General features: G+C 47.6%; 1 protein-coding gene across 2 annotated transcripts in view; it reads left to right on the forward strand.

Annotated features, from left to right (window-relative positions):
• LOC122460773 (caspase recruitment domain-containing protein 8-like) overlaps window positions 1-14,840 on the forward strand; it is a 49,021-nt gene continuing 34,181 nt past the window's right edge. Inside the window, exons 1-3 of one of the 2 annotated variants that reach the window (XM_043517317.1) lie at window positions 1-169; window positions 10,707-10,768; window positions 11,620-11,843. In XM_043517317.1, coding sequence (XP_043373252.1) covers window positions 8-169; window positions 10,707-10,768; window positions 11,620-11,843 — 448 coding nt within the window. In that variant the 5' untranslated portion in view covers window positions 1-7. Of the gene's footprint in view, window positions 170-9,149; window positions 10,134-10,706; window positions 10,769-11,619; window positions 11,844-14,840 lie in introns of those variants that run through there. The other variant, XM_043517318.1, reaches the window with a different exon arrangement.

Genomic DNA, 14,840 nt, shown 5'->3' on the forward strand with positions numbered 1-14,840 from the left:
AGGAGCGATGCAGGGAGCAGAGAGTGGCACAAACCTTGGGCAGCTTGGGCAAGGAGGGTCTCAGGAGGATCCTGGAGAGAGCGGCCAAGACCCTCAGCAGGGGGGCCCTATGGTTGACCCCTGGAAAGGACAGGAGAGAGAAGAGGTCATGGAGATGATTGAGGAGCTGGTGAGCACCTACAGAGAAGGCCATACTGTGTGGATGACACAGGAGATGCTAAAAGAAAAGGAGTACTTGTGGCACCTTAGAGACTAACAAATTTATTAGAGCATAAGCTTTCGTGAGCTACAGCTCACTTCATCGGATGCATTTGGTGGAAAAAACAGAGGAGAGATTTATATACACACACAGAGAACATGAAACAATGGGTTTATCATACACACTGTAAGGAGAAAAGGAGTACTTGTGGCACCTTAGAGACTAATTTTATTATTATTATTTATTATTATTTAATATTAGTCTCTAAGGTGCCACAAGTACTCCTTTTCTTTTTGAGAATACAGACTAACACGGCTGCTACTCTGAAACTGTAAGGAGAGTGATCACTTAAGATAAGCCATCACCCACAGCAGGGGGGGGAAGGAGGAAAACCTTTCATGGTGACAAGCAGGTAGGCTAATTCCAGCAGTTAACAAGAATATCAGAGGAACAGTGGGGGGTGGGGTGGGAGGGAGAAATAACATGGGGAAATAGTTTTACTTTGTGTAATGACTCATCCATTCCCAGTCTCTATTCAAGCCTAAGTTAATTGTATCCAGTTTGCAAATTAATTCCAATTCAGCAGTCTCTCGTTGGAGTCTGTTTTTGAAGCTTTTTTGTTGAAGTATAGCCACTCTTAGGTCTGTGATCGAGTGACCAGAGAGATTGAAGTGTTCTCCAACTGGTTTTTGAATGTTATAATTCTTGACGTCTGATTTGTGTCCATTCATTCTTTTACGTAGAGACTGTCCAGTTTGACCAATGTACATGGCAGAGGGGCATTGCTGGCACATGATGGCATATATCACATTGGTAGATGCGCAGGTGAACGAGCCTCTGATAGTGTGGCTGATGTGATTAGGCCCTATGATGGTATCCCCTGAATAGATATGTGGACAGAGTTGGCAACGGGCTTTGTTGCAAGGATAGGTTCCTGGGTTAGTGGTTCTGTTGTGTGGTGTGTGGTTGCTGGTGAGTATTTGCTTCAGATTGGGGGGCTGTCTGTAAGCAAGGACTGGTCTGTCTCCCAAGATCTGAGAAAGCGATGGCTCGTCCTTCAGGATAGGTTGTAGATCCTTGATGATGCGTTGGAGGGGTTTTAGTTGGGGGCTGAAGGTGATGGCTAGTGGCGTTCTGTTGTTTTCTTTGTTGGGCCTGTCCTGTAGTAGGTGACTTCTGGGTACTCTTCTGGCTCTGTCAATCTGTTTCTTCACTTCAGCAGGTGGGTATTGTACTTGTAGGAATGCATGATAGAGATCTTGTAGGTGTTTGTCTCTGTCTGAGGGGTTGGAGCAAATGCGGTTATATCGTAGCGCTTGGCGGTAGACAATGGATCGAGTGGTATGATCTGGATGAAAGCTAGAGGCATGTAGGTAGGAATAGCGGTCAGTAGGTTTCCGATATAGGGTGGTGTTTATGTGACCATCGCTTATTAGCACCGTAGTGTCCAGGAAGTGGATCTCTTGTGTGGACTGGTCCAGGCTGAGGTTGATGGTGGGATGGAAATTGTTGAAATCATGGTGGAATTCCTCAAGAGCTTCTTTTCCATGGGTCCAGATGATGAAGATGTCATCAATGTAGCGCAAGTAGAGTAGGGGCATTAGGGAACGAGAGCTGAGGAAGCGTTGTTCTAAGTCAGCCATAAAAATGTTGGCATACTGTGGGGCCATGCGGGTACCCATCGCAGTGCCGCTGATTTGAAGGTATACATTGTCACCAAATGTGAAATAGTTATGGGTCAGGACAAAGTCACAAAGTTCTGCCACCAGGTTAGCCGTGACAGTATCGGGGATACTGTTCCTGACGGCTTGTAGTCCATCTTTGTGTGGAATGTTGGTGTAGAGGCTTCTACATCCATAGTGGCTAGGATGGTGTTTTTAGGAAGATCACCAATGGACTGTAGTTTCCTCAGGAAATCGGTGGTGTCTCGAAGATAGCTGGGAGTGCTGGTAACGAAGGGCCTGAGGAGGGAGTCTACATAGCCAGACAATCCTGCTGTCAGGGTGCCAATGCCTGAGATGATGGGGCGTCCAGGATTTCCAGGTTTATGGATCTTGGGTAGCAGATAGAATACCCCAGGTCCTGGCTCCAGGGGTGTGTCTGTGCGGATTTGTTCTTGTGCTTTTTCAGGGAGTTTCTTGAGCAAATGCTGTAGTTTCTTTTGGTAACTCTCAGTGGGATCAGAGGGTAATGGCTTGTAGAAAGTGGTGTTGGAGAGCTGCCTAGTAGCCTCTTGTTCATACTCTGACCTATTCATGATGACGACAGCACCTCCTTTGTCAGCCTTTTTGATTATGATGTCAGAGTTGTTTCTGAGGCTGTGGATAGTAAAACTATTTCCCCATGGTATTTCTCCCTCCCACCCCACCCCCCACTGTTCCTCTGATATTCTTGTTAACTGCTGGAATTAGCCTACCTGCTTGTCACCATGAAAGGTTTTCCTCCTTCCCCCCCCTGCTGTTGGTGATGGCTTATCTTAAGTGATCACTCTCCTTACAGTGTGTATGATAAACCCATTGTTTCATGTTCTCTGTGTGTGTGTATATAAATCTCTCCTCTGTTTTTTCCACCAAATGCATCCGATGAAGTGAGCTGTAGCTCACGAAAGCTTATGCTCTAATAAATTTGTTAGTCTCTAAGGTGCCACCGGTACTCCTTTTCTTTTTGCGAATACAGACTAACACGGCTGCTACTCTGAAACATGGGGAAATAGTTTTACTTTGTGTAATGACTCATCCATTCCCAGTCTCTATTCAAGCGTAAGTTAATTGTATCCAGTTTGCAAATTAATTCCAATTCAGCAGTCTCTCGTTGGAGTCTGTTTTTGAAGCTTTTTTGTTGAAGGATAGCCACTCTTAGGTCTGTGATCGAGTGACCGGAGAGATTGAAGTATTCTCCAACTGGTTTTTGAATGTTATAATTCTTGACGTCTGATTTGTGCCCATTCATTCTTTTACGTAGAGACTGTCCAGTTTGGCCAATGTACATGGCAGAGGGGCATTGCTGGCACATGATGGCATATATCACATTGGTAGATGCGCAGGTGAAGGAGCCTCTGATAGTGTGGCTGATGTGAGACAGCTGCAGTGGCACAGGAGCTAGCAAACAGAGCTCTAAACAGGGGAGTTTGAGTGGGAGTTTGCAAGGGGAGTTTGGATTGTGCTTGTTTGGGGTTTGCTTTTGCTGGGGGGGTGGTCTTTTTGGTGTGGCTTGTGTTTCCCAGATTAACAGGATTTAGGTGGGAAGGAGATGACAGATACAGAGGCAGCTGTGGGAGTGACTCCTGCAGTGAAAGACACATTGAGGATGACTGGATGTGGAAGCTGTGGTATGTACATGATCCTGGAGGGGGGAACCGGTAAGAGTTTTGTCTGCATGAAATGCCGTCTGATGGAGCTGATGGAGGAAAAGATCCGAGGTTTGGAGATGCAGGTGGAAAGTCTGGTTGAGTTTAGGAAGGGGTTTGAGCAGATGATGGAGCAAAGATATGAGGTATCTGAAGGGAAAAGCTCAGACTCACAGATGGAAGCAGGGCTGGGGAATTTTGAGGAGAGACTGGATGAGGAAAGTGGTCAGTGGAAACATGTGACTCAAAGAACCAGGCAGAGGAAAAGACGGGCTAGTGAAGGAGAAATAGAGCTTAGGAACAGGTTTGCAGAGTTGGAAAATGAAGGGGCTCAGCAGGTAGTCGCTGAAGGTGGAAGGGTAAGGAAGAAGAGAAGAGAGGCTAGCCCTATAGAAAAAGGGGAAGAGTCAAGGGAGACTACACCAAATATGAGCCCCAGGAGGATACAGGATGGGTTGAAGAGAATTGTAAGGGAAAATAGGAATGGAAAGAACTTGCAGCCAGAGGGAACAGGGGAGAGACTGGAGAATAGCACTGTCACCAGGAAAAGGCAGGTCTATGTGATCGGGGACTCTTTATTGAGAAGAATAGACAGGCCTGTAACTAGAGCTGATCCAGAGAATAGAAGGGTGTGCTTTCTTCCGGGTGCTAAAATACGGGATGTAGACCTGAGGTTGAAAAGGATCCTCAAGGGAGCGGGAAAGAATCCCCTAATTATCCTTCATGTGGGAACAAATGATACAGCCAGATTCTCGCTGGAAAGTATCAAGGGAGACTATGCTAGGCTGGGGAAGACGCTTAAGGAAATTGAGGCTCAGGTGATCTTTAGCGGGATCCTTCCTGTTCCTAGAGAAGGGCAACAAAGGTGTGACAAGATTATGACTGTCAACAGATGGCTTAGGCAGTGGTGCTATAAGGAGGGCTTTGGGATGTATGGCCACTGGGAGGCATTCACGGACAGAGGTCAGTTCTCTCGGGATGGACTTCATCTGAGTAGGGAAGGAAATAGACTTCTAGGATCGAGGCTGGCACAACTGATAAAGAGAGCTTTAAACTAGGAATTGGGGGGAGATGGATGGGAGATGTCCAGAAAATCTCCACGCCAGATTTTAGCATTGAGAGGGAAGAAGATGAAGTAAGAAAGGATACAGCCATGGGTAGGAGAATGTATATAAGGAGCGAGGGCGGTGTGGATACTAGTCTAATAGGTTATACTGGCTGTAGAATGACTGTGCCTAATAGGGTACAAAATGTGAGCGAGGCCAAACAGCAAAAATTAAGATGTTTATACACCAATGCGAGGAGTCTAGGTAACAAAATGGAGGAACTAGAGCTACTGGTGCAGGAAGTGAAACCAGATATTATAGGGATAACAGAAACATGGTGGAATAGTAGTCATGACTGGACTACAGGTATTGAAGGGTATGTGCTGTTTAGGAAAGACAGAAACAAAGGTAAAGGGGGTGGAGTAGCATTATATATCAACGATGAGTTAGAATGTAAAGAAATAAGAAGCGATGCAATGGATAAGACAGAGTCTGTCTGGGCAAAAATTACATTGGGGAAGAAAACTAGTAAAGCCTCTCCTGCGATAGTGCTTGGGGTGTGCTATAGACCTCCGGGATCTAATTTGGTTATGGATAGAGCCCTTTTTAATGTCTTTAATAAAGTAAATACTAATGGAAACTGCGTGATCATGGGAGACTAACTTCCCAGATATAGACTGGAGGACCAGTGCTAGTAATAATAATAGGGCTCAGATTTTCCTAGATGCGATAGCTGATGGATTCCTTCATCAAGTAGTTGCTGAACCGACTAGAGGGGATGCCATTTTAGATTTAATTTTGGTGAGTAGCGAGGACCTCATAGAAGAAATGGTTGTAGGGGACAATCTTGGCTCAAGTGATCATGAGCTAATTCAGTTCAAACTAAATGGAAGGATTAACAAAAATAAATCTGCAACTAGGGTTTTTGATTTCAAAAGGACTGACTTTCAAAAATTAAGGCAATTAGTTAGGGAAGTGGATTGGACTGAAGAACTTATGGATCTAAAGGCAGTTGAGGCCTGGGATTACTTTAAATCAAAACTGCAGAAGCTATCGGAAGCCTGTATCCCAAGAAAGGGGAAAAAATTCATAGGAAGGAGTTGTAGACCAAGCTGGATGAGCAAGCATCTTAGAGAGGTGATTATGAAGAAGCAGAAAGCATACAGGGAGTGGAAGATGGGAGGGATCAGCAAGGAAAGCTACCTAATTGAGGTCAGAAGATGTAGGGATAAAGTCAGAGAGGCTAAAAGTCGAGTAGAGTTGGACCTTGCAAAGGGAATTAAACCAATAGTAAAAGGTTCTATAGCCATATAAATAAGAAGAAAACTAAGAAGGAAGAAGTGGGGCCGCTTAACACTGAGGATGGAGCGGAGGTTAAAGATAATCTAGGCATGGCCCAATATCTAAACAAATACTTTGCCTCAGTCTTTAATAAGGCTAAAGAGGATCTTGGGGATAATGGTAGCATGACAAATGGGAAGGAGGATATAGAGGTAGATATTACCATATCAGAGGTAGAAGCGAAACTGAAACAGCTTAATGGGACTAAATCGGGGGGCCCAGATAATCTTCATCCAAGAATATTAAAGGAATTGGCACCTGAAATTGCAAGCCCATTAGCAAGAATTTTTAATGAATCTGTAAACTCAGGAATAGTACCGAATGATTGGAGAATTGCTAATATAGTTCCTATTTTTAAGAAAGGAAAAAAAAGTGATCCAGGTAACTACAGGCCAGTTAGTTTGACATCTGTAGTATGCAAGGTCCTGGAAAAAATTTTGAAGGAGAAATTAGTTAAGGACATTGAAGTCAATGGTAAATGGGACAAAATACAACATGGTTTTACAAAAGGTAGATCGTGCCAAACCAACCTAATCTCCTTTTTTGAAAAAGTAACAGATTTTTTAGATAAAGGAAATGCAGTGGATCTAATTTACCTAGATTTCAGTAAGGCATTTGATACCGTGCCACATGGGGAATTATTAGTTAAATTGGAGAAGATGGGGATCAATATGAACATCAGAAGGTGGATAAGGAATTGGTTAAAGGGGAGACTGCAACGGGTCCTACTGAAAGGCGAACTGTCAGGTTGGAGGGAGGTTACCAGTGGAGTTCCTCAGGGATCGGTTTTGGGACCAATCTTATTTAATCTTTTTGTTACTGACCTTGGCACAAAAAGTGGGAGTGTGCTAATAAAGTTTGCAGATGATACAAAGCTGGGAGGTATTGCCAATTCGGAGAAGGATCGGGATATTATACAGGAGGATCTGGATGACCTTGTAAACTGGAGTAATAGTAATAGGATGAAATTTAATAGTGAGAAGTGTAAGGTTATGCATTTAGGGATTAATAACAAGAATTTTAGTTATAAGTTGGGGACGCATCAATTAGAAGTAACGGAAGAGGAGAAGGACCTTGGAGTATTGGTTGATCATAGGATGACTATGAGCTGCCAATGTGATACGGCTGTGAAAAAAGCTAATGCGGTTTTGGGATGCATCAGGAGAGGCATTTCCAGTAGGGATAAGGAGGTTTTAGTACCGTTATACAAGGCACTGGTGAGACCTCACCTAGAATACTGTGTGCAGTTCTGGTCTCCCATGTTTAAAAAGGATGAATTCAAACTGGAGCAGGTACAGAGAAGGGCTGTTGGATGATCCGAGGAATGGAAAACTTGTCTTATGAAAGGAGACTTAAGGAGCTTGGCTTGTTTAGCCTAACTAAAAGAAGGTTGAGGGGAGATATCATTGCTCTCTATAAATATATCAGAGGGATAAATATAGGAGAGGGAGAGGAATTATTTCAGCTCAGCACCAATGTGGACACAAGAACAAATGGGTATAAACTGGCCACCAGGAAGTTTAGACTTGAAATCAGACGAAGATTTTTAACCATCAGAGGAGTGAAGTTTTGGAATAACCTTCCAAGGGAAGCAGTGGGGGCAAAAGATCTATCTGGTTTTAAGATTCTACTCGATAAGTTTATGGAGGAGATGGTATGATGGGATAATGGGATTTTGGTAAGTAATTGATCTTTAAATATTCAGGGTAAATAGGCCAAATCCCTGAGATGGGATATTAGATGGATGGGATCTGATTTACTATAGAAAATTCTTTCCTGGGTATCTGGCTGGTGAATCTTGCCCATGTGCTCAGGGTTTGGCTGATTGCCATGTTTGGGGTCGGGAGGGAGTTTTCCTCCAGGGCAGATTGGAGAGGCCCTGGAGGTTTTTTTGCCTTCCTCTGTAGCATGGGGCATGGTTGACTGGAGGGAGGCTTCTCTGCTCCTTGAAGTTTTGAACCATGATTTGAGGACTTCAATAGCTCAGACATGGGTGAGGTTTTTCATAGGAGTGGGTGGGTGACATTCTGTGGCCTGCGCTGTGCAGGAGGTCGGACTAGATGATCAGAGTGGTCCCTTCTGACCTTCGTATCTATGAATCTATGATTAGGCCCTATGATGGTATCCCCTAAATAGATATGTGGACAGAGTTGGCAACGGGCTTTGTTGCAAGGATAGGTTCCTGGGTTAGTGGTTCTGTTGTTTGGTGTGTGGTTGCTGGTGAGTATTTGCTTCAGATTGGGGGGCTGTCTGTAAGCAAGGACTGGCCTGTCTCCCAAGATCTGTGAGAGTGATGGGTCGTCCTTCAGGATAGGTTGTAGATCCTTGATGATGCGTTGGAGAGGTTTTAGTTGGGGGCTGAAGGTGATGGCTAGTGGCGTTCTGTTATTTTCTTTGTTGGGCCTGTCCTGTAGTAGGTGACTTCTGGGTACTCTTCTGGCTCTGTCAATCTGTTTCTTCACTTCAGCAGGTGGGTATTGTAGTTGTAGGAATGCATGATAGAGATCTTGTAGGTGTTTGTCTCTGTCTGAGGGGTTGGAGCAAATGCGGTTATATCGTAGCACTTGGCTGTAGACAATGGATCGAGTGGTATGATCTGGATGAAAGCTAGAGGCATGTAGGTAGGAATAGCGGTCAGTAGGTTTCCGATATAGGGCGGTGTTTATGTGACCATCCCTTATTAGCACCGTAATGTCCAGGAAGTGGATCTCTTGTGTGGACTGGTCCAGGCTGAAGTTGATGGTGGGATGGAAATTGTTGAAATCATGGTGGAATTCCTCAAGAGCTTCTTTTCCATGGGTCCAGATGATGAAGATGTCATCAATGTAGCACAAGTAGAGTAGGGTCATTAGGGGACGAGAGCTGAGGAAGCGTTGTTCTAAGTCAGCCATAAAAATGTTGGCATACTGTGGGGCCATGCGGGTACCCATCGCAGTGCCGCTGATTTGAAGGTATACATTGTCACCAAATGTGAAATAGTTATGGGTGAGGACAAAGTCACAAAGTTCAGCCACCAGGTTAGCCGTGACAGTATCAGGGATACTGTTCCTGACGGCTTGTAGCCCATCTTTGTGTGGAGTGTTGGTGTGGAGGGCTTCTACATCCATAGTGGCTAGGATGGTGTTTTTAGGAAGATCACCAATGGACTGTAGTTTCCTCAGGAAGTCAGTGGTGTCTCGAAGATAGCTGGGAGTGCTGGTAGCTGGTAGCACAGGAGATGCTGAGAGCCATGAGCCAGGGACCCCTGGCTGAGGCCGCGGGGATCAGTAAGGGAGATCTGCCCCCACATCCCAGCTCCGGAAAGTCCCTTTCCCCCTTGCTAACTGGGAGTGATGGAGATGCCAGCTGTTTGTAGCTGGGAGGCTGGTGCCAATCCCACCCTGTTTTGCTTTAACCCCTTTCCCTGTGCTTGGCTTTTCTTACCCATGCGATGCAAATTTCGCTGTTGTTTCCCCTCCGAAAGTGGAAATTCCCCCATAGTCTGGAGCCAGATTCACTGCTGTCTTCAGACTGTGGTTCCCCTTTTTTATATTTCCTGCAAACTTTCTGTTGCCAGGCAGAGGGTTGTTTGCTGGGGCTTTCCTGTGCAGCACAGAAGAATCCCAGCCACGGAGATGGCGAATTGGCTAGAAATCAGATTAATGGGGGATTTGTGCCAATGACTTTGGATCAAGCCCCAAGAGATTGACTGTGTTTTTAACTCCTGGCTCTCCCAGGAGGGGCACAGTAGGGAGTAGGGCAGGAGCACTGGCTGAGGATAGCTCCTGGCCAACCCAGCCCTGGCCTCTGCCAGCAGGGGCACTATAGGGACCAGGGCAGGAGCTCTGGCTGAGGGGGTGCTCTGGCTGTGGGGGAGCTCCTGGCTATTCTGGCTCCAAGTCTGGCCTCTGCCAGCAGGAGGCACTGTAGGGACCAGGAAAGGAGCGCTGTGCTCCTGGCTACTCCAGTCCCAGCCTGTCCCATTGTATAAACTGGAAACCCTGCCCCATGGAGGCGCTGTGGGTCAAGCTGTACCATAGCTGATCCTTTCCTATGGCATCAGCTTGCAGAGCAGCCCCACGGCAGCCCAGATGATGATCCCACTGAGCTGGGCCCGGGGCTATGCCGAGCTGGAATGGTGTTTCCTCTCTGCAGCAGGAGATGGACCCAGTGGGGAGGACCTCACCATGGACCCCTCCAGGAAGCAGGAGAAATGCATGTGGTGTGTGACAGAGGAGGTAGGAATGGGGACCTCACACTCGCTGCTGGGGTACTCTAGCACCTCCAGCTGGCCCTTCAGAGGAAGTTACCTGGCTGGGTTGGTGCGGTGCAGACTGGAAAAGGAAACAAGACCAATCAGTGGGGTCAGGGGACTGGGAGTCAGGACTCCAGGGTTCTGGCTCTGGCTCTGGAAGGGGAATGGGGTGTAGGGGATGAGGGTGGGACCTGGGAGTCAGGACTCCTGGGTTCTATTCCCAGCTGAAATAAAGTAGCTTCTTCAGCCAACTGAACAGGAGCAATGGTTTGCAAAACTCTCCCCCCAAGCTCCTGGCTCTATGACCAGGGCGGGTGAGGGGGTGTGTGTCTCTGTTACCTGGGAACCCCCCCGCCCCACCCCCCAGGGCAGTGACTGATTGTGGGGCTTGAATCCAGCTGATCAGGAGTCCGCTCTGCCAGGGTCTCAGACCATGGAATCAGCCCCCAGCTGAACACATGCCCACAGCCACCCGGGTTCCCTCCTCCAAGAGCTCTGCTCCCAATGGAGCCACCTTAACGCCCTGTTCCTGTGTCTTAGGACCTCTCAGAAGTGAAGCCAGAGCTTGTGCTAGAGTCCGAGGGGAAGCCCAGAGTCTACAGGTGAGAGCCTGAAGGGGTGAACCTGGTGTCTTCTCGGTAAGACACTAGACTGGGATGTAGGAGACTGGAGTTTAATTCTTGCCTCTGTCACCGACTCCCTAACCCCTCGGGCCAATCATTGAATCCAGGGGTTCTCCACCTTTTTCTTTCTGAGGCCCCCCCACAATGTGCTTTAAAAACTCCACGGCCCACCTGGGCCACAACAGTGGTTTTTCTGCATATCCAGTCATTGAAAGCGAGGGCCGGTGTTAGGGACTAGCCAGCAGGGCAATTGCCCTGGGGTCCCACACCACAGAGGGGCCCACAGAGCTAAGTTGCTCAGACTTCAGCTTCAGCCCCAGTCCCTGGCGAGTCTAACGCCAGCCCTGCTCTCTGCTTTATTTTGATGGAGCTCCTGAAACCTGATCATCCCCCCCCAGGGGGCCCCATGTTGAGAGCCACTGATTTAATCCACCCTGGGCCTCGGGTCCCCATCTGTAAAATGAGGAGAACTATTTGCTCTCTGGGGCAAGGACTGTCCCTTGTGATTTGTTTGTGCAGCGCCCGGCACAAGGGAGCCCTGATCTCGGCCGGGGTCTGTGTGGTGCCCGGCACAAGAGGGCCCAGATGTCGGTTGGGGTCTGTGCAGCGCCTGGCACAAGAGGGCCCCTGATCTCGGCCAGGGTCTATGTGGTGCCCGGCACAATGGGGACCCAGTTCTGATCTGAGCCTCTATGCCCTACAGTAATACCCACACAAACAATGGAGATTAACGGACCTGACTCCAGCTGGTGTCAGTGGGAGCAGGAGGTTGGCTAGTTCCATCTCGCACTGATTAATTCCCCGTCTCCCTTTCTCCCCACACTGTGCAGGGTTCACCTCCCCGGGGCAGGCTCCTTCCATTGCTCTGAAACCGAACTGGGGTTTGAGGTGAGGGCAGCCGTGACCATCCAGTACGGATACAACTCCTGGGATGGGCATCTGAGCGCATCTGAGAAACAGCAATGGATGGTGGCCGGCCTTTTGTTCAACATCCGGGTGGAACCGACTGGGGCCATGGCAGTCGTTCACCTCCCGCACTTCCTGTACCTCAGAGGGACAACGGACAAGAGCAATAATTGGGGTCTAAGTTTTGACTAACGGCTGCGATCCCCATCGCAGACACAGACTCGAAGGGGCTGGGGACAGAGCTCAGTGCAGACACAGGACACTGTGATCTCTCTGTATACTTTCAGAGTCAGGGTTGGAACCCAGGAGTCCTGACTCCCAGCCCTCCCTACTCTAGCCCGCTAGACCAGTGGTTTCCAAATTGCAGGTCGCGACCCAGCACTGGGTCACGGAATGTAAGGCATTGGGTCGCGGCAGCTCTGGTCAGCACTGCTGACCTGGCCATTAAAGTCCCGTCGGTGGTGCTGCCTGGCTAAGGCAGGCTAGTCCCTACCTGTTCTGACACCGGGCTGTGCCCTGGAAGTAGCCAGCAGCCACTTCCACTTGATCCCCAATGACTACTCGCTCATACAGGTAACTGGGAACTGACCACACAGCAGGGGTGAGCCAGAGCCACCAGCCACGGCAGGGCACAGAGGGAGTGAGAACTCCCAGCGGGGCAGGCTGCTCTTGTGGGACAGCTAAACTGACATCTGGAGCTCTCCGTTGATTCAAACACAGAGAGAATCCAGCTTCCTGAACATGTTTTTCCTGCCTGTTATCTGTTCACCATGTCAGTGATCGGTCAGGCTTAGTGGTTAGAGCAGGAGTCAGGCCTAGTGGTTAGAGCAGGAGTCAGGCCTAGTGGTTAGTGGTAGCCAGGAATTGGAACCAAGGGTCAAAGCTGGAGTCAGGAACCGGAGTCGGAGCCCAGGTCCGAACTGGAGTCAGAGGCCAAATGCCAGAGCCTGGGCCAGAGCTGAATTCAGAAATCGCAGCTGAAGATCAGGAATAAGGAATTACCTGGAATAAGGAAAAGCTGGAGGCACTGCCAGAGTGGGGCTGGGAACAAGCAGGCACAGGAGCTAAGGCAGCCTTCAGCAAACGCTTTGAGCAGCCATTGACCTGCTGCAGCTGCTGGGCTTAAGTGCCGGTCTGGGGACTCTTCCCACCAATCAGGCAGCGTAGCCAATCCAACAGCCTGCTCAGGCCAGCTGGGATCCTTAGGTTGCCTGCAGACTGAATCTGCTGCAGGCCCCGAATTCCTGAGACCCTGTGAGCCTGAACATTGTGGGTGGGGATTTCAAAGTGCCCAAGTGACTTAGGAGCACACATCTCATTGACTTTCAACAGCACCTGGGATTTTCAGAACGGCGTAAGTGGATTAGGCACTAGAACTGGTTGGAAATTTTCCAGCACAGCTTAGTTTTGTCAGAAGATACCAGTTCAGTAGGGTGAAATGTTTGGGGGGTTTGTCCCTTCACAAAGCTTTTCAGTGAATTTGGTTTTGATCTGATTTGGAACGAAACCAAATTCCGAAATACCAAAACTTTTCACAAACGGAACCCCCAAGATTTTAGCCTTCTCTGTTAGGCGTCTCACTCCCATATGATGTAGCCTCTTAAATCCCTTAGGAGCTCAGGAAAACCCCTTCCTGTATTCAGTCCTCCAGGATCCCTCTGATCTTCGAGGGTGAAAAATACCCAAGTCCTATGTTGCTCGATGGTCTTTGCAGCCATTTCCAGGACCCGCTGCAATTCCATCATGAGAGTCTGTCTCACCCTTCCATCTTTGAGGGTGAAGGAGAGTCTGTGACTTGGTTGCTCATGGGTCCTGTTAGATCCACTTGTGTTCATAAAATCCTGCTCTTAAGAACCACAATCCTTGCCCAAAAAGAAAAGGAGTACTTGTGGCACCTTAGAGACTAACAAATTTATTAGAGCATAAGCTTTCGTGAGCTACAGCTCACTTCATCGGATGCTGTAGCTCACGAAAGCTTATGCTCTAATAAATTTGTTAGTCTCTAAGGTGCCACAAGTACTCCTTTTCTTTTTGCGAATACAGACTAACACGGCTGCTACTCTAAATCCTTGCCCAGTATATGCAGGGACCTTGAGTGCTGGCATCTGGATACCATCTTCCCTGGCTTGGTGACAAGCACCTTTCTGCTGTGTGAGGCAAACCAGGACTTTCCAGTCCAGTGGGAGCATGGAGGAAAGAATTGGGCCTTTCCCCATATTTTTTCTGTTTGCCAGTATCTCCTGGAAACACCTGTGTTTGAACTCTTATAGGCAGTAGATGAAGAGGAGAAAAAGCACCAGTCCATACAGGTGCTCAAGCCCCCTCAGATGAAGCCCCTCTACTTCAGCTCTTGTTACACTGTGTCCAGTTCGTTGGACTTAGAGGTAACCCCCAAGGTGAGTGACATTTAGCTGTAAGTCTAAAGAATGAAAACCAATGGCTGCAGGATTAATAGACTTAACAAGAGCATGTTTTTAGATCTCACCCCAGATCCCTCACTACAGTTGGTTGAAAATGTCCTGGTGGAGCAGTTCTCCATAGGCGGATGCTGACTGGACAAAATTTGGAATATGTCCATATCAATGACATGGCATTGAAATGATTCTTTTCTATAAAATCAGAACATTTGGTTTTGATTTTTCATTTTGAAATGTTTTTCATTTAACAATTTATATTATATTTTTGTAATAAATTAACACTTCCCTTCCCTTCCCTTCCTGACTTCTTTTCCTGTTTACACAGGGAAATTCTTCAGCATTCCTTGCATGGCATGGGCTTGCAGGTCATGGAGTTCCACTCCTTTTCTCTTCAGACGTCTCTAGACAGAGTTTTTCCAGTCTATCCTCAGCCTCCCTTGCCCTTTCTTGATGTCCTCTTCCTAACATGCTTTCTTTGCTAATTGTTCTTCTCCCATTCTTATCACATTTCCAACCTACCTGAAATGTTCACTCTGCAGTCCATCACTGAGAGTCCCAAATTCATCTTCCTCCTTATTTCTTACATGCACACCCTGTCTACCCTCCACTTGTCTCTCATCGTCCTCAGTGTATTATTTTCTACTACCTCTATCTTCTCTTCCTCCATCTCCATAAGACCCACCATTTCCAAACCATAGAGCAGGTAGAGACAAACACACACAGAATAT

The sequence above is a fragment of the Dermochelys coriacea genome, chromosome 6 (assembly GCF_009764565.3).
Source record: "Dermochelys coriacea isolate rDerCor1 chromosome 6, rDerCor1.pri.v4, whole genome shotgun sequence".
In the NCBI taxonomy this organism is placed as follows: Eukaryota; Metazoa; Chordata; order Testudines; family Dermochelyidae; genus Dermochelys; species Dermochelys coriacea.